Here is a 22583-nt window from a genome sequence, read left to right on the forward strand (position 1 = left end):
TTTTATACGTTTCACTTTTACTATTGTTTCCCCTTATTTTTTTTTCTTCAATAAATAAGTAAACAATAGTCATTTTGCATACTAATGCATGTGTATTCCATATAATTAATTCCACAAAACTTCCACCTTAAATTCAAAATTCTAAAATACCAAATTGATAGACTGTACAATAAAATATTTACCTCTTAAGTATCTTAATATTTCACTTGGGCCCACTGAAAAAAAAAAAGAGAAGGATACAGCTGCAGGCAGAGCTCCAAAAAGGGGCGATATAGGGAGCCCTTAGCCTAACCCTTTCCCTAACCGTGAGTGGAAGTGACTCCCCCTTTTGGAGTTGGTGTAACCCCCTTTTGGAGTAACCCCGCCCTTTTTGGGAGAGCCCGCCCCCATTTGGAGACCTCCAGCCTGCATCTATAACTGTTTGGGAAAAAAGTAATTTTTTTCAATTGAATCTTACCAGGAGAGGGCGCAATAGACCCGTTTTTCATAAATCTGTAAACTAAAATCGAAACTTCATGAATAATGTAAGTACCACACTATACTCCATGAATTAGACCATCAGAGTTGTCAAAATAATTCAGAAATAATTTAAGTAGCTGTTAAAACTGATAACTTATTAGTGTCCATTGATGACTCAGGTTTCGACAGTAGCTAACTAAGTACACGCAAAGCTGAACGTATTATTATAAGTACACTTGAAGCAGCACTTTTAAACAATATTCTAAAATGCTACGTAAAAATTTGAAAAAAGCAAGAAACAAGTACAAACTTACAGATAGTAAGTGCTTTTATTTAAAAATGGCAACAAATGTGTACAAAAATAGATAAATATTTCAGAAAACTGTACATGCATAACGCAGTTAAAACCTGCAGCGTTTACAGACATTAGTATTCCATATGTCCAGATTCATAATTCAATATTCCACAGAATGTAAAGGCATAAATGCTTTATCAAGCATTTTCTAATAACAGATAGTACGCATGCTTGCATGTCATTTTCAGGAAATGTCAGTACTGACATTTTGACTTTCACAGAGCCAGTAAATATGAATCATTTTGCTATGCCATATTGTTTAGCAAAATGCTGTAAGACGTTCAGAGTGCTCTGTGTGATTAGTTATACATGTTTCCTTTACTGTTGGACTCAATGTAGGTAATGCATTTCTGATGTTTGCTACATCTATATAAAATAAAGCATCTTTACTTGCATGTTATTCTATTATAACAAATGTTTTGTTAGTAAATAGAACCCAAAATTCTCACATGTGATTCTCTCAGTACTTTCATAGGTAATGTGATACCTGATAATTTACTGAAGGGTCTCTGACAATATTTACAGTGAAGACAAACATGTAACAACAGCTTTTGCTGCATCATCATACATTTATAAAGCTAGAGATTCATATTTACAATTACAAGTTTACAAGTTGTCCTGATTCACTGTATTTCATGCGGCTTTGCCGTTACTTACATAATTTATCACACACAGCCGTCAGTGAAGCTATCAAAGCATAACGCTGATAGTGACACACACACACACACACACACACACACACACACACAAATACACCTAACTCACACACATACTCCAGGAGTAAAACGTTTGATGAGCATCCCTGAGAAAGCAGTTTTTTTTTTTTTTTTTTTTTTTTTTAAAAGAGTACGGAAGAGAGTGAGAAACAGACAGAGATGTAGGAAGAGGGTGAGAGACAAAGAAAACTCAATTTAGTTAGTGTAAGGATCCAGTTTGTTTTTCAGAATTGTAATTCATCACAGTGAGTTACAATCAAACACCTGGAAAAATCAGTCGGACCCTTAGCTGATTACCTGAGATGTCAAGGGCGAAAAATATAAACAGACTTTTTAATTAAATGTTCTTATTTTTAAGGGTGACTGAACATTACAGACACATACGGTATGTGGTGTATACATTCCCTTTTAGTCTAGAAATCCAAGCCTCAAACTTGATTTGACATTTTACAGTTCATTATGGCTTTTGCACTAATGCACCTGCTTGATCACAGGTGCCCTAATAACATGGCTCTGATGACATTAGAAGTGTGTCATAGTTTGTGTGGTGTGTTAGCAGGGTGTGAGTGTGTGATGAGGTGACTGTGTGGTAGATTCGAACTTGATGTTGAGATGCTGTTGTGTTGAATGGCATGTTGCTGGACAGGACTTCCTGTTGGGCTACCAACTCCACCTAAACAAGAATCAGAAAAAAATTAAAGGCTTAATATCTGTCAAACATTCAGAAGGAGATTTGGTTGAATCTCAAGAAAACAGGTCAAAATTAAAAGAAAAACAATAAGAAATAATATTTTGCATAAAGAAAATGAAACCTATTATTAGGAACAATTAAAACAATTTGTAATGTGACAATTCTCATTACTGAAATAGGTATTTTTTGTAATTCTTATTATTCTTAATAGTGATTCTTATTACATTCTCATTAGATTCTCATTCACACAAATATTATTTGTATTTAATTCAGACTAAAGGCAGTACAACAAATATTAGCATGTATAATGTATAATATTTTCTTGAAGATGTTCTTGACAGGCTTCCTGAGATTCACACCATATAGTTTCAGAGAAAGGAAGAGAAAACTTATTAAAATTATCCATACTCACTTTGCATTTCCCTCTGTCTTACTGAGACAGGACAGTCTTTATGTGCAAGTAGAATTTGCTTGAGTTGAGTGACTTCCGTCTTGAGTGATGTCACCTCATTCTAAGATAAGACAAAAAAAAAATATATATTATTTTAAACAAAGTAGCTAATGCATGAAACTAAAATGAAACTAGAAAAAAACAATAAAAAACGAAAATTGCCAATTATAGGGAAAAAACGAATGAACGTTCACTAAATTGAAAACACAAATTGAAAATAGACAAGTTAAAAAATACAAAACAAGAATAATCCTGATATGTACCTGTAGCTGTAAGTTAGTGTGTGTCAGCTCCTCGGCCTTTCTCTCCAATGACATCACCCAGACTTTTCTCTTCTGTCTGCACCGCGTGGCAGCCGCTCTGTTTCTCTCCAGAAACTTCCGTCTGCGTTCATCTGGATTTTCTTCTCCTGACCGTCTACGTCTACCCCCAGTCACCTGTGGAGGAGACTGTGGACAGTGTGTTTGTTTTGGGACTGAGGACATCTGTAAAACACAAGCACCCTGAGTTTTGTTAAATGATTTCATAAATCATGGATTAAAAAAATTAAAAAATAATAAAAAAGTTGAAAAATAAAAACTCTATTATGGAAAGTCAGTTCACAGATGTTATTGTGGTTGTATAAATCAATACCTGTGCAGGTATTGGCTGATGTGAAAGGGGAGGCGGAGTCTGTTTTGGTGCAGAGGACATCTGAAAAACACAAACACCCTCAGTTATGCTAACTAATTAAACCATATTAACTTAGTTCAAACAATTAGAAAAAAAACATCTTTGGTGCACAAAGTTACAAAGTTAATTGATAAGTTTTAGGGCTGGGTATTGGTACAGATATCCTGATTCAATTCAATTCCAATTGACAAGCTCTCGATTCAGTTCCAGTTTTGATTAGATTTCGATTCATATGGGTACATTTCAGTTGTAAATTTTAAATATGCAAATATGCACTTTAATTTGCGAGAGGTCCCGGGTTCAAATCCCGGACGAGCCCCCAATTATGTTACGGCCCAAATCAAAGGTCTAGGGGCTTTTCTTGGACCGCGACATAAAAAGAAGACCAGTTTAACAATGCTGTTACAAACACGAGTAGGTTGATTGTAAAATTAAATAATTGATAAATATGCACTTTAGCATGCATCCAGCATGCTTACTTATGGAGAGAAGATAATTAATGCCAGCCCAACAACAAAACAAAATTAAAATAGCCTATACTAAGCTGTGAGCAGACCTGTTTTTCTCCAGAAAAAGACAGAAAAGAAAAACAAGGCAGAGCCAAAACAAAGTCTTCCAGGACTCTCTGCCTAACCTATTCTATACTCACCAAAAGGGAAAAGAAAAACACAAAGGCTTTGGCACTCATATAATCACAGCAGTAAAACGCAATTGGATAAACTTAACACCACGTTTTACGTAGGTAACTTAAACTTAACATTCTCTTTTTTAAAGACTACTACAAACATAACAGGATGTGTACAACAAATGTTCTAATTTCTGGCATGTCTGAAGAGAAAGAGAGACAGGGGACCTTTTCTTACTAGGTACATTATGGAAATATTAATTTTACAAATTTACTTTGTCATTTGGGTCACATTTTAACTTTCATGTTTTTGATCAACAACTGACTGTAAAAAGCAGAAAAGGTATAAAAAGAGAAATTATTCAATGACAGATGGATTGCTTGGATCTCGTCTTTGGATGCACATAACACAGAATGAGTCAAACCAAACTTTTACTCTCAACACACAGTGAAAAGTTCTCGATGCTAAACATCTTCTCCACTATACTAAATCACTGGTAAATCTGAAAATTTACTAGCCAGTCGCTAATCACAGACATTGATTTACTTGCATTTATAGAGGGTTGCGCATAGAGTAAAAGATCGATCTTGGGATTTTAGAACTGATATTGAGATCTTTCAAATAAAGATTGCGATGCATCTGAAAAAATATATCTTTACCCAGCCTTAATTTTTTTAAACATATTTTTTTACAGTATGTGTGGTTTATAACATTATTGTGGTTGTTACAAAAATCCATACCTGTTCAGGTATTGGATGATGTGAAAGGGGAGGGGCAGTCTGGTGGGAAGGATGCAAGTGCGATTCAGGTGGAGAGTGGTGAGCATGGCTGTGATGTGATTGGTCATGGCTTTGATGTTGATGTGTAAGTCTTTGTGGCGATTGGCTGTGGCAGTGCTGCTGGTATGTATGATGATGAGGTGCGGATTGTAAATGCGACAGTGGTTGCTGTCGTGATGACATCATCTCCATCATGTGGCAAAGAGGATTCTGACTGCCATTGGAAACGGTAGATTGGCTGTGGATTGGGATGACCTTTGACCTCTGAGGGATTAGATATTGGGAGATATGGGTAAGTATGGCTCCTGGGGCCATTGTCAAGATAATTGTCATGCAACACTTTGAATAATTCATGCTCTGGTTAAGCATTCACAGACATGCAAATAAATGCACATATATGTTCAATTTCGGGATAATAGGTTACTGTGCATACAAACGTATTTGTGCATGAAACCTGTATGTGAATGTTTTTATGCAGAAAATTCACATTTAAATTTAGTCTAAATTTAGGATAGAATTTAGAAACAAATGAAACCACACATAATAGGGCTGCACAATTTGGACAAAAATTGAAAAAAATTTTGAAAAATATTGCGATTGCAATTTAATAATGCAATATGACAAACAAAAAACTAGTAACTGATTTAGTTTGACCAATATTTGGTAATATTTTGCCCATGTTCTTAGGGGGTTCACACTTGACTCTGACCTTTTTCACTTCAGCCATAAACAAACAGACAAATAATAAATAAAACAGTGAAACAAAGATTCTTTTGAAAAACTTCTTTACATTCACATTGTACATGTCCACTGTGTACTTGTTTTTGTACACTTTGTAATAGGGTCTCAGCTCACTTTTCATCATCATTATTTTTTGGATTTGGATACACAGTCAACTGTAAAATGTATTGATTCTTTTTATTATACAATAGTAGCCTAATATATTTCTGTAATAAAATCATTTATTTAGTAAAAAAAAAAAAAAAAAAAAAAAAAAGCTTTTATTTTGGAGGACAACTGCATGTAGCAGAATTCCCAACAGCTGTATAACATGCTCTTCATTTTAACATCTTCTCCTCCTCTGTTCACAAATACCCAGTACCATGGGGTGTATTATTTGTACTTGTATATTAACTTGTAACAACCAAGTATATTTGGAATTACGCAAAAGTGAAATGAAAGTGAATCTGGAGGGCTTTAAATATTAAGTGCTCAGCGCACGTAAGCAAACAAAACTGAACTCGGAGCACATCTTTTACTCTGCGCACGAGATGGAGTTGTGGAGCACAGAACCGCTCTGAAAACACTAATAATGCACTAACACAACACAGACAGGACAGAGCAGCGAACATAAACTTTGAAGCGAGCAACGCGAGCAGACTACTTATTTGTTAAATTAAATTAAACAGTTTAATAATCGCACAAGGTCATATCACGATTTCAATATATTTTGATTAATTGTGCAGCCCTAACATATACCTAAAAGAACAAACCCTTTTCTTTACACGTAAGTATGAGACTTGTGCACAAGTATTAGTGAATGAGACCTAATGTATTTAAAAGGGAAAAAAAACAATGCCTAAAGCAAGTTTAGTTTTACCAGTCTTGGGTAGGGTACCATGTGCCATGTGTTTTAAATTTCTGCTTCTAATGTTTCCTGTATATAATGATTGTTTGTGATGGTGAGATTACCTGTCACTTTAAACTTTTTCAAAATGCACAAAGAATCTACAAAGACGCCTTTGAAAATTCAGATGATAAAAGGTCAACCCAAAACCTTTGAAATTCTATCTGCTCCACATTCTGCTGACAATCAGTGTGTGAGACTACGTCTCATGTATGTGTGTGTGCATGTGTGAACTTATCTATGAATGTGTGTGTCTATTTAATGTGTGTAAAATATGATAGATCTGCCTTGCTCATGAATGCAGCTTTTTTTAACAGGCAAGACCACAACATTGCCTTTGTGTATGCTTATGTTTGCTTGACTGAATTGGATAACTCAATCAAGATGTCTACATTGGTTACAAAGCACTGTGTTATTATGACCCCAGGTTGACTTGTAATGTTTCTATAGAGACATCATTATCCCGTAACCATGGAGTCAAACAGAGTGAGGCAGAGTGAGTGGTGTGGGGCTGTACCTGGAGGGACACACTTGAGCCAGAGTGGGCGGGGCCTGGTATGCCAATCATACTGGAGTCTATAGACAACTGTGCCTTCATCTGTATTTCAATAATAGAATAATTGTGTTGACATAAGTTTAAATGGTAACAATTCAATAATTACTGTACTGTGCAGTTACACTCGCCGCCATGATGCTAGGGTGTTCTGTGTGGTTTCCAGGGCGTTGCTGTGGGTTGCTAAGGTATTCTAAGTAGTTGTTACTGCATTGCTATGATGTTTTGGTGGTTGCAAAGGGTGTCTGGTGTAGAGTTGTAGTTGCTAGGTGGTTACTTAGTGGCCAAGTTATAAGAGCCCACCTCAAGTCTCAACAATATTTTGATCCCTAGATATGGCTCAGAATCCTGCTTCAGTGTAAGTCTATGGGATTTCTTTGCCAGTTTTATCATCTGCCTGGCAAATATTGTAAGTTTGATTTCATTAAAAAAGGAATAGCACACTTCTCCTCAACAAGCCATACAATTTGGTATCAATTATGTACATAGCATAGTGGGGGATGAGTTATGTTATGAAGTTTAAAACACTTAGTGTTAAGAGTTTTGAAAAAAGTATGAGCAATAATAATATTGACAATTGCCTTTGGAAGCACCACTAATTAAAGTGAGCAATGATATAAAATATATCTAGGGTTACATTTAAATTAAGTCTCGTTCACCTAACATATGTATAAGGGTCAGTAAAAAACTGAAATATTTGTTTTTTGCCGGTGGTTTTGAAAACACACTCACAGGTGTGTATGTGTGTGTGAGAGTGAATGCCTGCACTGCTGTCCTTACATTCATGGTTGATGTCCCAAGCATAGTGTTGGCCACAGAGTGTATCTGTCTGTTGTGTAGACAGCTGGGTGCAGATCTATAATCAGTCAGAGGGATATATATTAGGAGTGGAAAAGAAGTTCCATACAAACATTTCCATACACACTTATGGGGTCAGAAGAAAGCAGATACAGTAAGTTAAAACAGGGCCAATGTCAGGGGGAGACATCATGGAATATTGTCCAGGGCCCTGTGATCGAGGGGCCCTCGAAGTCCCCAGCAATTTGTGGGGAAAAAAATGAGACCCATTTTATATTAGGTGTCTTTAACTACTATTTACTTAAGCATTTGATACAATGTACTTATTATGTACATATGTGTTGTACACATGCGTGGATGTTGTATTTTGGCTTTGCTATATGCAACACATAATTTTAATTCATTTATATTGACTGATCTCAGTTCAGAAGACTCTGGGCTGTCAATAAAGACCAACAGATTCATGTGACAAAACAACATGGTGCCGATCACAGTGGAGTTTATCTTTGGGAGAAACGGCAACAAAACTACATCTTGTAAGAAACCTAATTACGTTTTTTCATTGAAATCTGTTTGAGACAAAAGATTAGAGTCTCTAGTTTCATCCGATATGGTATTTTTAAAATTTGAGTGATTTATCACGAAACGCCAAGCTGCTAAACACAATGTACACTAATGTGTACTTTAGCGCATTCTTTCCTTAGAAATCTTATATTTACTGTGCATTATCACATTGAGAATCAATGGGTTTAACCAAAAGCTGAAAAATGTTGATTTCAGAAGCTTTAAATGGAGTTAGGATGACAATAACATGCATTCCAAACTATTCTGAGACCAGTGCAGACAGACAGCACACTGGAGGCTAAGTCATTCACTAAATAGGAATTAAGGGAGCAAGGGAGCATCCTATAGCTTTCCTATGCAGCTAAGTGCATTCACCCCAAACATCCGGCCAAAAGTTCAATTTCAGGCTGCAGATGATGTTTGGACCACTCAACATGTTTGCCAGACATGGGACAATGGTAATTAAAACACAGATTCAGAATTTATAATGTACAATTTTATTTTAACATGGTTGGCATGGATTGGATGATGCTGGCCATTACTTTGAATCAGAATTAATTAGGATATTTTGTGATGTAATGTCTGTAACGTCTCAAAAACATGAATAACCAACTCTCATTGAAGCATAATAAACAATTTAATTAAAAAAATCTGACTTGGTCCTTGGTACTTGGTACTTGGCAGCGAGTTTAATTTGGACTTGGCTTGATATTAATTAAAATTCCACAACGTTGTCCCACTGTCCACATATGTGGACATCAATTTTGAAAAACCGTTTTACTCTAGACATTTCTTTTTTACGTGTTTATGAGGTGCTACTATTTACAAATCAAAAAGGGAAATGGAAAATGCACACAGCAGTCACGCTCAGGTCTCAGGAGGTTAAAGTACCTGCATTTAATTACATCTATAGTTACACTGTTAACTTTACTCCTAATCCTACCCATACCTGAACCTCTGTGGTAGCAAATGTGAAAATCTTGTGGGAACTTTGCAGAACAACATGTAGTTACACAAGTACATTTTTACACAAGTACAAGTACAGGGATGATGCCTACTTATCGCCCCTGATAACCCTGATGGGTTGGGTGGTGAGTCCATGGTAATACTTACTGTTTATTTGAAGTGGAGTATGTGGCAGTACATTGAGACTGAGGCTGTGAGCTGTGTGTGTGGAGCTGGTTCTGGTTCAGATGAGCCAGAGCACATTGTTGCTGCTGCTGTTGAGGTTGAAATTGATGATGGTGACCCTGCTGAGGCTGTGTCTCAGTGTGAGGCTGGTTGTGACCTGAGGCTTGTACAGAAAAGTTCTGGAAATCAGACAATATTTAGAAACTGATTAAAATCACTTATATCATTTCTCCTTCCTCGTCTCCATCTGTCTGTGCTCACCCTCCTTGGACAACATCATCTGTGTGTTTGTGTATTCAAGGAATGCTTGATATTCAAGATCTGATCTAACTGCTTGGTTTTTCTCACTATAGTCCACTATAGCTTCTGATAGGCTAATTGGCATCAATTGGAGGTGTACCTGTGGATGTATTTTAAGGCCTACCTTCATACTCAGTGCCTCTTTGCTTGACATCATGGGAAAATCAAAATAAATCAGCCAAAAACAATTGTGGATGTCCACAAGTCTGGTTCATCCTTGGGAGCAATTTCCAAACACCTGAAGGTACCACGTTCATCTGTACAAACAATAGTATGCAAGTATAAACACCATGGGACCACGCAGCCATCATACCGCTCAGGAAGGAGATGCATTCTGTCTCCTAGAGATGAACATAATTTGGTGCAAAAAGTGCAAATCAATCCCAGAACAACAGCAAAGGACCTTGTGAAGATGATGGAGGAAACAGGTAGACAAGTATCTATATCCACAGTAAAACAAGTCCTATATCGATATAACCTGAAAGGCTGCTCAGCAAGGAAATCACTGCTCCAAAGCCAGACTACAGTGTGCAAGCCCACATGGGGACAAAGATCTTACTTTTTGGAGAAATGTTCTCTGGTCTGATGTAACAAAAATGTAACTGTTTGGCCATAATGACCATAGTTATGTTTGGAGGATAAAAGGTGAGGCTTGCAAGCCGAAGAACACCATCCCAACCGTGAAGTATGGGGGTGGCAGCATCATGTTGTGGGGGTGCTTTGCTGCAGGAGGGACTGGTGCACTTCACATAATAGATGGCATCATGAGGAAGGAAAATTATGTGAATATATTGAAGCAACATCTCAAGACATCAGCCAGGAAGTTAAAGCTCAGTCACAAATGGGTCTTCCAAATAGACAATGACCCCAAGCATACCTCCAAAGTTGTGGCAAAATGGCTTAAGGACAACAAAGTCAAGGTATTGGAGTGTCCATCACAAAGCCCTGACTTCAATCCGATAGAAAATTTGTGGGCAGAACTGAAAAAGTGTGTGCAAGCAAGGAGGCCTACAAACCTGACTCAGTTACATAAGTTCTGTCTGGAGGAATGGGCTAAAATTCCGGCAACTTATTGTGAGAAGCTTGTGGAAGGCTACCCAAAACGTTTGACCCAAGTTAAAAAATGTAAAGGCAATGCTACCAAATACTAACAAAGTGTACTGTATGTAAACTTCTGACCCACTGGGAATGTGATGAAATAAATAAAAGCTGAAATAAATCATTCTCTCTACTATTATTCTGACATTTCACATTCTTAAAATAAAGTAGTGATCCTAACTGACCAAAGACAGGGAATGTTTTTAAATGTATTTGGCTAAGATGTATGTAAACTTCTGACTTCAACTGTATAAACACATGCATTTGCAATCACACATATACACAAAAGGACACAGAGACATATATTACAGAATTATATACAGATTTTAAACAGAATTTAAATGGCTTACTTTCATTTTTAACATACAGTGTATATGCTTCAAGCATTTATTCAAATGCAATTTGTGTAGGCAACGGTCTTACAAAGAAATTACATTTGAACTGAAACTTGTATTTCCACTCACCACTTTGGTGTCCTCCTCCTGTGACTGGTTAAGCTCCAAATCAGTGAAGAGGCCCACTTCCTCACAATCCCGCAAGAAACGGGTTGGAGTAGGAGTCTGATCTACAGATGAAGTGAAAAAACACATTTATCACCAGTACAAACAGTTTCAACAGAAACACACAAAAGGACATTGGCTAATGGTCATTTTATATACAAAAAATAATAATAATAATAATAATGAAAGCGAATACAAACACAATAGATAAAGATGAGAAGATGGTGTATTAACTTTGCACATTTTAAACATGTCCACATAATAATGTAAATCTTTCAATCATTATTGTTTACGGATAAAAGAGCAAATTAAGTTAGTAAAGGGTATAGAAAGTGACAATAATAAAAGCTTTGATTCATAAGTCAGTGTACACACATCGGGACTAAATACATGTAAACTGAGTAGGCAAAGGATATTTCTCAAGGTCATAATATAGAAACTTTAGATCAGCAGATCAGTATCAAATAACTTCCAGGCATTCTAAACAAATTTAGAAAAAACTAGCCTTCTTCTCAATGTCACGAGCGGAACTTGTCTAAAGTCATCTTGTGGCATGCTGAAAAAATATATGTTCATGTCATGAACATGAGCCTGATTTTGATCTTGTTGTTTTGGTAATTTAGAGGTAGTCTAAACTAAAGTGTTTTTCCTGGACTACCACGAAAGGGGTCAGATGGTAAAGTCACTCTTTTGTTTTTTATGTAAATGTTTCTGTCATTGCAGTGATGGCTCACAGACACCGGAGGTCAAAGTTCAAGCTGATGTTTATATGTCAGACATAGGGTTTCCAGGGTAACAGACATTGTCTAAATCCTAAAGTAAAGGAGATGGAGAGCATGATCTGTCATGGCACTCACACACACACTCTCACATTTACACAGGCCCATTTATTATAGACCTACCAGTAGCAATCTTCCCTTGCATTAAAGTCCACAACCTCAAAACCTAAAACAAGTCTCAAAATCTGTATGATTATGGTGAATTAATATTGTTATTATGACTTAACCCTAGAACGCAAACCTAACATTCCCACTTAGAATACATATGCGAATCAAAATGTACGATTTAATGCATATTATTTAAATAAGACTACTTGTTTTGCCAATTAAAATAATAAATAAATTGATTAATTAATTGAAGGTTGTCCTTAATTGAGTAATTTCTGGAATGTCAGGTGAAAACCACTTCATGTGAAAAATATAGCAAAATACTGTATATATATATAAATATATATATATATATATATATATATATATATATATATATATATATATTACATTTAGGGTTAAACATTCAAAATAAACAAAGTAATATATATTTATGTGTGTGTGTGTGTGTGTGTGTGTGTGTGTGTGTGTGTGTGTGTGTGTGTGTGTGTGTGTGTGGGCGGGTTTGGGTGGGTTACGAGGACATTTTTTTAGGTTACAAACTGGTAATTACAAGGGTATTATGCTATAAATGTGGTTTATGAGTACATTTCTAGTGTTCCCATAATTCAAATTGCTTAAAAATACATACTAAACAATGTTTTTTTGAAAATGTAAAAATGCAGAAAGTTTTTTGTGAGGGGTAGGATTAGGGTTAGGGTTAGGGTTAAGGGATAAAATCTATAGTTCGAACAGTATAAAAATCATTATGTCTGTGGAGAGTCCTCAACAGGATAGCCACACCAACATGTATGTGTGTGTGTGTGTGTGTGTGTGTGTCTTTGTACATATTTGTATCTGTATGTTTTTGTGTGCATCTTTTGTACCCTTACCAGAAAGTATATTGTCACACTTAATAGAAGACAATTTGAGGGTCATCTCATGTTTGTGTCTGTGAATAATTAGGTGATCTTCTCTTTGGAAGCACTATAAGAACAAGAAACACATTATATAGGCTGTGACAATGCTGAATTGTAACATCTGTTTAATTAATTTAATTAAGAGATTATCTAAGATAGACAATTGTTTCAATATGAATTTCATGTTCAATAGTAATAATCAATTCAGGCCAGGGGCAACCAAATGTCACTTACCTGGGAGCATCCAGGTGCAGTGCATACATATGGCCTGTCCTGATCAACATTCATCACTATGACCTAAAAACCTAGACATACACACATATGCACACAGACACATGCACACAGGAAAGACGACATTATAAAGTGTGGCGACAGACAGACAGACAGACAGATAGACAGATAAATAGATAGATAGATAGATAGATAGATAGATAGATAGATAGATAGATAGATAGATAGATAGATAGAAGCATTACGTCATAGGCGCGCCTTATTATAAACCTGCCAACTCATAACGTGATCATTCCCCAAATCATATAGACGTCATCCCAGTCATGACATCATCGTTCATTTCAGCCGGGAGGACAGTTTGAAATGGCAAGAAGGGTTAACGGTGCGCTTGCTGAAAACGTCTATGGCCCTAAATCAACCCGTCTGACCGGCCTGCAGAATGACGTAATGGCGAAACCGAATTACTCACGCGGTGCCCCGAATTTAACGAACCTAAACACCTGAGAGCAGAGATCCTAACCGGGGCAATACGTGTCCGTTTAGAGTGGAAAGATTTTAAAGTAGTCTATAGCACTGTTCCAACTTTGGAGTAAGCGCAACTGGCAGCTGTCATTTAGGGTCCATTAGAAAATATAATCTGAGTTACCCAAAGCAAATGCAGACACTCTCCCAAACACCGCTTAGCTATTTAAATACGGTTAAAATTCAAAAAACCTTGAGCCATTAACTGTCAAGCACGCATTCCTCCAAAAAAAAATTGTTGCGCGCTTAAACAAAGATTAAACACAGTTTACAAGGACAGTTTAGATTATTAAAAACCTTTTTATGCTCATACTTATTTGAGTGTTTGTTTGGTGGTGTCACACCCCCTCAAATAGACACTCAAACAGTTTATCAACCTCTCAGTGGAAAACCGGCACTTTGACAGACACCAACTTGACAGTAAAAAACAACAGCAACAGCTACAAAAACCCCAGACAAACGCTTCGTTTGTGTTTTGAAACTCTAAGTGAAATAATACCTAAAAGCGCGAGCTTTAAATACTAATACTAACTTACCTAAATGCGCGCAGACTGAGACTAGCGACGCTCCTCGCGCTCGGACGAAGCACGTTGAACTGAAACACGATTACAATATGATCTATTTACAGAAGCATTACATCACCTCATGGTGACGTCACGTGGGATTCCTGAACTTCTAAATCATTGCGGTCCGCTTTTTAAAAAGAGGAGGTGTTTTTAGACCGCGCCCACCCACAGAGAGGATGTAGCGGGCGTCCGATGCGGTCATTGGCTCGTTTATCGTATAATGCGAGCTGCGCCAACAGCTGTCTCGAGCTGTGCGCGGGACGGTCCCGAGTAGCGATTGCGTAGCTGGTGAGAGAGAGAGAGAGAGAGAGAGAGAGAGAGAGAGAGAGAGAGAGAGAGAGAGAGAGAGAGAGAGAGCAGGACATGTATGAGCGTGTTAGCTCTTGTCTTGATGTGACTATAAGTTGTTCAACAACAAGATAAACACCATGACACAAACAGTCAAAATGCAGAAACAAGGGTATTGTTTTTGTTATTTAGGATTCTTAAAGCCTGTCTCTGTCGTATGCTACAATGAAAGTGGTCGGCTGAAAGCTGCATAAACAAATAATATGTGGCACCATCCATGTGAGATGCCATATATTGGAGGATAATAAAGGGATTGTTCACCCCAAAATAAAAATGCTCTCATTGTTTACTCACCCTCATGCCATCCCAGATGTGTTTGACTTTCTTTCTTCTGCTGAACATTCTGCTGAATATTTCAGCTCTGTAGGTGCATTCAATGCAAGTGAATGGTGAAAAAGTTCCAAAAAGTATATAAAGGCATCATAAAAGTAATCCATAAGACTCCAGTGGTTAAATCCATGTCTTCAGAAGCGATATGATAAGTGTGGGTGAGAAACAGATCAATATTTAAGTCCTTTTTTTTTATTTTAATTTTTTACAATAAATCTCCTCTTTCACTTTCACATTCTTCTTCTTCTTTTTTTTTATTTTTTTTTTTATTTTTGGCAATTTGCATTCTTTGTCCATACTGGGCAGAGAGGAGAATTTATTGTAAAAAAAGACTTAAATATAGATCTGTTTCTCACCCACACTTACCACTCAAGTCGTATGGATTACTTTTATGCTGCCTTTGTCATTTTTAGAGCTTCAAAGTTCTTGCCACCATTCACTTGCATTGAATGGATCTGGGATGGCATGTGGGTGAGTAAATGATGAGAGAATTTTTTGGGGTGAACTATCCCTTTAACCTCATGCTCAGGTAATGCAGTAGAGTACAGGTGCTAAGTAAAAGAACCAGCTTGTCATAAGCATTTCACAGCTTTGTTTTGAATTGGAGTTTATGATTAATCACATTTAATCTCTTTGCTCTTTGTGACTTACACCAAGTCATGATTTATAGTATTTGAGAGAATGTGGAAACAGTGTCTCACATTATCTTAAAACTTGCTGCGAGGGGTGTGTCTAATGTTTCAGAACATTGTGGTCCTTTTGTGGCAAGTTTTAGGATAATAGCAAAGAAAAACAGAACAAGTGGAAATGAGCTGAAGAGAAAGAGAGAAAGAGAGAGTGATTCATTAGTCTGTTCTAACTCAGAATGCTAGTAGCTGTTTCCTCAGCAATACCAAAAAACAGGAAGTGGTAATGATGTCACATCAAGCCCCCACCTTAGTTGACTCCTACGTTTTTGAGCATGAATCATTCACACACACAATGCACCAGCATGCACCCACAAGTTTCATATGACATCATCCATATTTCTCCCATGACAATTCACAAGGAACTGTGTCAAGTTCATCCCCTTTTGCCATTTAAAGAATGCACGATGTGATGACATTTTGTCAATAATTGACAACATGTAGACAAGATAATAAATAAATAACAAATGAACCTTTGACACTGATATCATAACTGCTTTACATGTTTGTGTGCGAATGTGTGCAAATCCATGCGTACAGTAGATCACACATTCGTTTGTAATTTTGCACATGATTCTCTATAATACTTTGCTCTTGATAGGTCTCTGAAATGCACTGCATACAGAACGATAATGATGATACTCTGGAATCTGGAACTATAAAACCTGTACTCTTTGATAACAGTTTTGTTCAGTCAATTGGTTTGGCCTGGTATGTTCTCTTGTTTCTGGCATTTGGCATTGGGTCTATCTTGTGTGAGGCAGATGGTTGCATTTACCAACATCTGACCAACTTTAAGCAATGGCTTTATAAAGTACGTCACAAATAAAGTTGTCTGTGCAAATGTGAGGTTTTCAGTACAATTTGAATCAACAGTATGTAGCATTTGATCAAACCCCTGTATGGACTGCATTAACACAAAATAATAAAGATGAAGAGAAAATATTATCTGTACATGTTTGTTTGGATACAGTGCCATGGAAAATATTTGGCCATTTAGTCTCTCATTTATTTACATAAGCCAATGGCAGAGAACATTTATAACAGGGAGATTTAACGGTTGATTAACAAGTGAGGGTCAGCACATGGACAATGCCACAGACTGATCAAAGTGACATTCCTCTTGCTCTTTGTGAATATAGTACAGCACCTTACAAGGATGCTTTTGTCACACCCGACAGATTCTCTCAATCTTGTCAGAGTCATGTTTAAAAAGGTGTGGGAGACTAACATTTTTTCAGTCCAGTAAGTCCAATTAAAGATGTGATACCTATGTAATGACTTATTACAAGAGAGCATGCGATGCTATAACATACCTGTTGTTACCTCCATATAAATATGTACAGTATGTTGACACAGTAATTGTGTATGTGTTTTACATCTTAAAAGATTGCATGAAAGCGTTTCAAAGTTATTGAGAGTTTATGAGATTTGTATTCTCATCTCATGAGATCTAATTATATGGTGGCTGTACATTGACTTCTCCTGTTTATAGTTAGATGATAGCATGAATGTTCCTTGCCAGTGTTTGGTAGTTACTAGAGTAATTCACTACAAATGACAAATTACTTATCTAAACTTGTAATCAGACTTCTGACTTTACTGATTACTTAATTGAAAAAGTAATCACATTACTTATTACTTTTAGTTTACTTCCTTAAACACTTTCGTAGAAAATGTTTTGTTTTTCCTCTCAATGAATTCCTTTTTTTATTTTCAAATGTTTCTCCCTTACAAGGACTTGTTAAAGAGTGCATGCCCTTCATCTGACATGGCCGGCCTGTCCTACAGATGATATACTCATGCATTCGTTGGGATCAATGCACGTGGAACAAGATGAGCTCTGAATAATCGCCAAATGACAAATAACTGAATGTTACAAGAAATACAATAACAGAAGTGTATATAAAATCGACAAACAGTAAAGCTAGAAGCAGTAAACAGTAATCTGCATCATTTATTCATACCGCAATGTATTGCCAGGAACTTGAGGGACACTTCTTATCACAGTATTATTAGACACAGATCGCACACCTTGCAGAATAATGCAATTAAATGAATTAAAGGATTACATCCTTTGACATCGCTTGTCAATGCATAGGGCTTGTCACATTTTGTCAAAAATAACCTGGGGAAGGAATTTGCACACTGCCGACATAAAGATGAAAAAAACTCACACAGAATGAAAATATGACATTGCTGTAGCTACCTAATTTTCAATTATATTTTAATTTTTATTTACTTATGCACAAATTATGGCCAACTTTTTGTCTTCATGCACTAAATTTTGTTTTGTTGCATTAAATAAACATTTACCCATATATTTGGCTTGTTGACATTAAATTTCAATCATTGTCAGCATTGTCTTGCGGTGTGACATACTTTCTTCATTTAAAACTATTTTAAACATCATTTTCTTATTTTGTATACTGTATTACATTAGTTAACATGAACTAACAAAGAACAATACTTTTACATCACTTATTAATCTTGGTTAATGTTAATTTGTACATATGCTTATGCATTTTTAACATTAAAATATTTATATGTTGACATGAATTAATGTAATATAAACTAACATGAACAAACAATGAACAATTGTATTTTTATTCATGAACATTATCCAAGATAAACAAATGCTGTAACAAATATTGTTCATTGTTAGTTTATGATACCTAATGTTAACAAATAGAACCTTTTCTAAAGTGTTACCCTGTAATTATTATACTTGCAATTTCCAAGACCTTATATCAGAAAAAAGTAAGAAAAAAGTTTATTAAAATGGTTAAAAACCTGAAATAGTGAAGAAATGCTGACTTGTCATAGCACCAAAAATACAAAATGTCCCTTTATACATTTTACTTCAAATTATGAAATCAATTTCATGTACATTTTAACCTAACATCTTCATGTTCTTGGACATGTTATTTGTCATCTACCAAGGCTATAGAGTGCTTATTTTATTTGTTCTTATTCTTTAAAAAATGAATAAAAATAAAAATAAAATTCCACTCATCACGTTTGCAGTGGTTCTATGGATGTTTTTATGTTTTAAAAGGTTTTTTCTATCTCATCATTTACTGACCCTCATGTTATCCCAGATGTGTATGACTTTCTTTCTTCTGCAGAACACAAGCATAGATTTTTAGAAGAATATCTCAGCTCTGTAGATCCTCACAATGCAAGTGAATTGTGATCAGGCCTTTGAAGCTCCAAAATGCAGATAAAGTCAGCATAAAAGTAATCCATCAGACTCCAGTGTTTTAATTGATGCCTTCTGAAGGGATCCAGTTGGTTTTGGGTGAAAACAGACCAAAATATACCTCATTTTTCACTGTACATCTTGACAGCAGTCTCCTTGTCGATTATGATTTCAAGCTTGACTAAACTTCCTATAGCGCCATCTAGCAGAGTGCGCATGCGTCAAGTACTCGGACTCGTAATCAAGCTTGAAATCATGATTGTGCCTAGAGACTGCAATGGCAAGATGTACAGTGAAAAAGGTGATATATTGTATTCTGTTCTCACCCAAAACCAACTGGATCACTTCATAAGACATTGATTAAACCACTGGAGTCATATGGATTACATTTATACTGACTTCATCACCTTTTTGGAGCTTCAAATGCCTGGTCACCATTCATTTGTATTGTATGGACCCATAGAGCTGAGATATTCTTCTAAAAATCTTTGTTTGTGTTCTGCAGGAGAATGAAAATCATACACATCTTAGATGGCATAAGGGTGAGTAAATTATGAGATAATTTTCATTTTTGAGTGAACTATCCCTTTAAAGTTCTGACAGCATTCACACTGGTGGACCCCATTTTTATGATTTAACCCACGCACTGGCCCTGGGCACAGAAACGCAAACAGATGTACATAATGACATAATTCATGTTTTACAAGTATTCCACATAAATATTATCTTACAAATATGTTTAACCCTACTTAAAACTAATTAACTTAACTGAAAGTCAGTAACTAAACTGATTACAAGAATTAAAAATGTTATGTATCACATTACTTTTAATACCAAGTAATATGATTGCAGTAACTGGTTTGTTGTAATCGTACCAACAGCATTCTACAAAGTATAGATAATTTTTACTGCACAGATTGACACTACTACCCCAATACAAAAATCAGAGAATAAAATACTTTAATTACTAGTGGCATAGTTTAACATTTTACACAAGTGCTTTGTGCCATTACAAGGAAGAGTCATTTAGTCATATAGTTTTGTGTAGTACATGATCAAGTTTATTATGTGAGAAATTTATTGGAATATTTTATGCATCCCTTGGTGATATGATTATAAAATTCAGCGCTTCTCAAAGCCTTCAAAATATGCATGGAAATAATCGATGAAATGATTGATTGTAAGTTGTATGCAGCCGTGTCTCTACATTAGGGGCAGGTGGGGCTTAGCCCCACTAGAGGTGGCGTTTTTGTGCAAATTTCATGACATCATCACATATTTATTTTAAGAAATAATATATTTTTCACAACTTAAGTATGTTTTATGTCCATTATTCAAGAAAAAAGTATATATTCTTTTAAGAAATTCTATTATTATTAAGGTATGTTGCATAAAAGCCATTTAATCATTCCCATTTGCTATGCGTGGGGCTAGCCCTTCATCCTCACTGTTAATCAGTGGAGATCTGGAGAACGTCATGCGCATTGAACATTCAACAATGGCCTGAAGGGCTAGTTTGCCTTTGCCCCTTAGCCAGTCAAAAGCTTTGATCATGTTTATGTCAGCTGTTGACATGAGCATCAGAAGTTACCGCTCTTGACTGCAGACCTGCATAGTGAACTTCATTGGTAAGTTTTAAAAGCACATTTTTTCTAATGTGATGTTGGTTGGATTAGATAATATGCACACCCTTTGATGATTTGCCTATTTGTGGTTTACTTTCACGGTCACTTGAGCTTTTTGACATGAATGTGCACGTCTTAGTGGTGTTTTGTGCTGAGATTAAATTATTAAGGATGTTTGTGTGACATCATGTTCAGAGGTTGCCCCCAAAAATGTCTTTATTCGTCACTCTCTGTAAAATTTCTGTCATGGTCTATTTTTATCAGTCATACTTGTTTTCATTTTATAAGTACTAAGGCATTGAGGGGCATAGCATCTATTATAATGGCACATACATGACAGTAGACATGCTTTTATGATAGATTTTTTGACTCCCCTTGTTTGAGTCTGGTGAAACCAATGAGTTCTAGTATGAAACATCTACCTGTCAATTAACTGCTGCGCTAAAACAAGGTTTTTAATCTTGCACAAGTTCACAGAACTTTATAGTCCCTGATGTGAACATAAAATGTAACATGAGAAGCACATCTGTGAAGCTCAGTTAACACAGTTACTCCACTAAAATAACAAACAATACTGCTCTAAACGTGATGTTTGCGCTTATTAAATGCATGCATATTTGGCTGAAATGATGCGCTGCTTTTTTGTGTTTTCTTTTTGTTATTATGCAGTTTGCGCTTTATTACCATATTAACACACTGAAGTAATGATCAGTGTATGCAGTCATGAAATCAGATACCCTCTACTCAAAATCTAAACACAAAAGAGACGCACAATACAGGGTGTAAACGGTGCCAGTTAATATGCATCTAATACACATATTAATACCAGGGAATAAACAGGGCACATGCACAGCGGGAATGTGAGGGACAAAGAGTGAAGTCAAAACTGATGCACTAGGTTAAAATGTTTTTCTTGTTTCTTTTTTATCTGTCAAAATGACAGACAGAATTTTGAATTATTCATCAATGTTTCAAAGATCGGTCAAATAATTGATTGTTAAGTGGCTGTTTGTGCCCCACACTAAATAATGACCCTGAGACCAGGGGCAGATTTAGTGATTTGGGGGCCCTAGGCAATTTACAGGGATGGGGCCCTCTTCAACGACACACATTTACGTCGGTTTTCTCTAAAAGGTGCTGTATATATACATATATATATATATATATATAATGGAATGGTATGGAGAAAATATTCCTTCGTCCTGAAAGATATCACTGAATACAATAAGTGTCCTGAGATACCTCATCGATCTATGTGACAGCACTAGACTGTGCAAACAGCAAACAAAAATGTGTCAGTGGTTGTGTCTTTCTCCCTGGTTGTGCCAAATTTCTAAAAAGGAGTGAATAATAATGTCTGACAACACATTATATAAAAAACACAAGCTGGCTACTATGAACTACAATACTGTATATACCACTACAAAACCTTTTTTTTCTCCCTCTCCCTCTTTCTTAATGCACTTTTCCTCCTTCAACTTGACCTTGAATTAACTATATCCAAATTATTAGACTAACTAAAAGCTGACTTTGCATGTTTCCAGAAGGCTTTGATCAACGTTTAAATTGAAAACATAAAAAGTTAGCTAGATTTATGCTGCTAAATAAGGCGAAAACGAGTCAACAGTCTGAGAAAAAAGTTTCTTATTTATGAGTATCAACACCTAGATCATAATCATCATTAACACTGTGTATTGGTGACTATAGTGAGTGCTGTGCTCGTGGAAGCAGCGGTGGGTGGCAATGCAGGCTGTGCAACAATCTGATCCGTTTGTAAAGGCAGTGTTACATTAGGAAGTCTTGATTCCATTTAATTTTTTCTCTTTCCACAAATTCAGTTCAAACTGAACTAGCAACAATGTAGCTTGCAACAGGGTTTACAATGAAATCACACGAAACTGTCCTTGCGGTTTCACATTCACCTTTTTATGAACTTATGGAGATGCATAAAACCTTGGAATATTCCA

The 22583-nt window shown here is 36.1% G+C and overlaps 1 protein-coding gene across 5 annotated transcripts; it reads right to left on the minus strand.

The window, feature by feature from the left end:
• Positions 1-144: 144 nt before the first annotated feature.
• Positions 145-14612, minus strand: LOC127425509 (cyclic AMP-responsive element-binding protein 5-like). 5 transcript variants are annotated; one of them, XM_051671578.1, is made up of 12 exons: positions 14396-14610; positions 13341-13411; positions 13080-13173; positions 11285-11385; positions 9405-9601; positions 7710-7785; positions 6894-6974; positions 4711-5013; positions 3306-3365; positions 2936-3175; positions 2634-2733; positions 150-2203 (listed from the first exon to the last, which is right to left on the minus strand). In XM_051671578.1, the coding sequence occupies exons 2-12, from the start codon at positions 13392-13394 to the stop codon at positions 2064-2066; spliced, it is 1446 nt and encodes a 481-aa protein (XP_051527538.1). In that variant the 5' UTR covers positions 13395-13411; positions 14396-14610; the 3' UTR covers positions 150-2063. The 5 variants fall into 5 exon arrangements, with proteins under 5 accessions (XP_051527542.1, XP_051527543.1, XP_051527538.1 ...); XM_051671581.1 differs by having other exon boundaries at positions 151-2203; positions 2936-3121; XM_051671579.1 differs by having other exon boundaries at positions 602-2203; positions 2936-3157; positions 14396-14609.
• Between the last annotated feature and the right edge of the window lie 7971 nt (positions 14613-22583).

This window comes from Myxocyprinus asiaticus, chromosome 34 (assembly GCF_019703515.2).
Source record: "Myxocyprinus asiaticus isolate MX2 ecotype Aquarium Trade chromosome 34, UBuf_Myxa_2, whole genome shotgun sequence".
In the NCBI taxonomy this organism is placed as follows: domain Eukaryota; kingdom Metazoa; phylum Chordata; class Actinopteri; order Cypriniformes; family Catostomidae; genus Myxocyprinus; species Myxocyprinus asiaticus.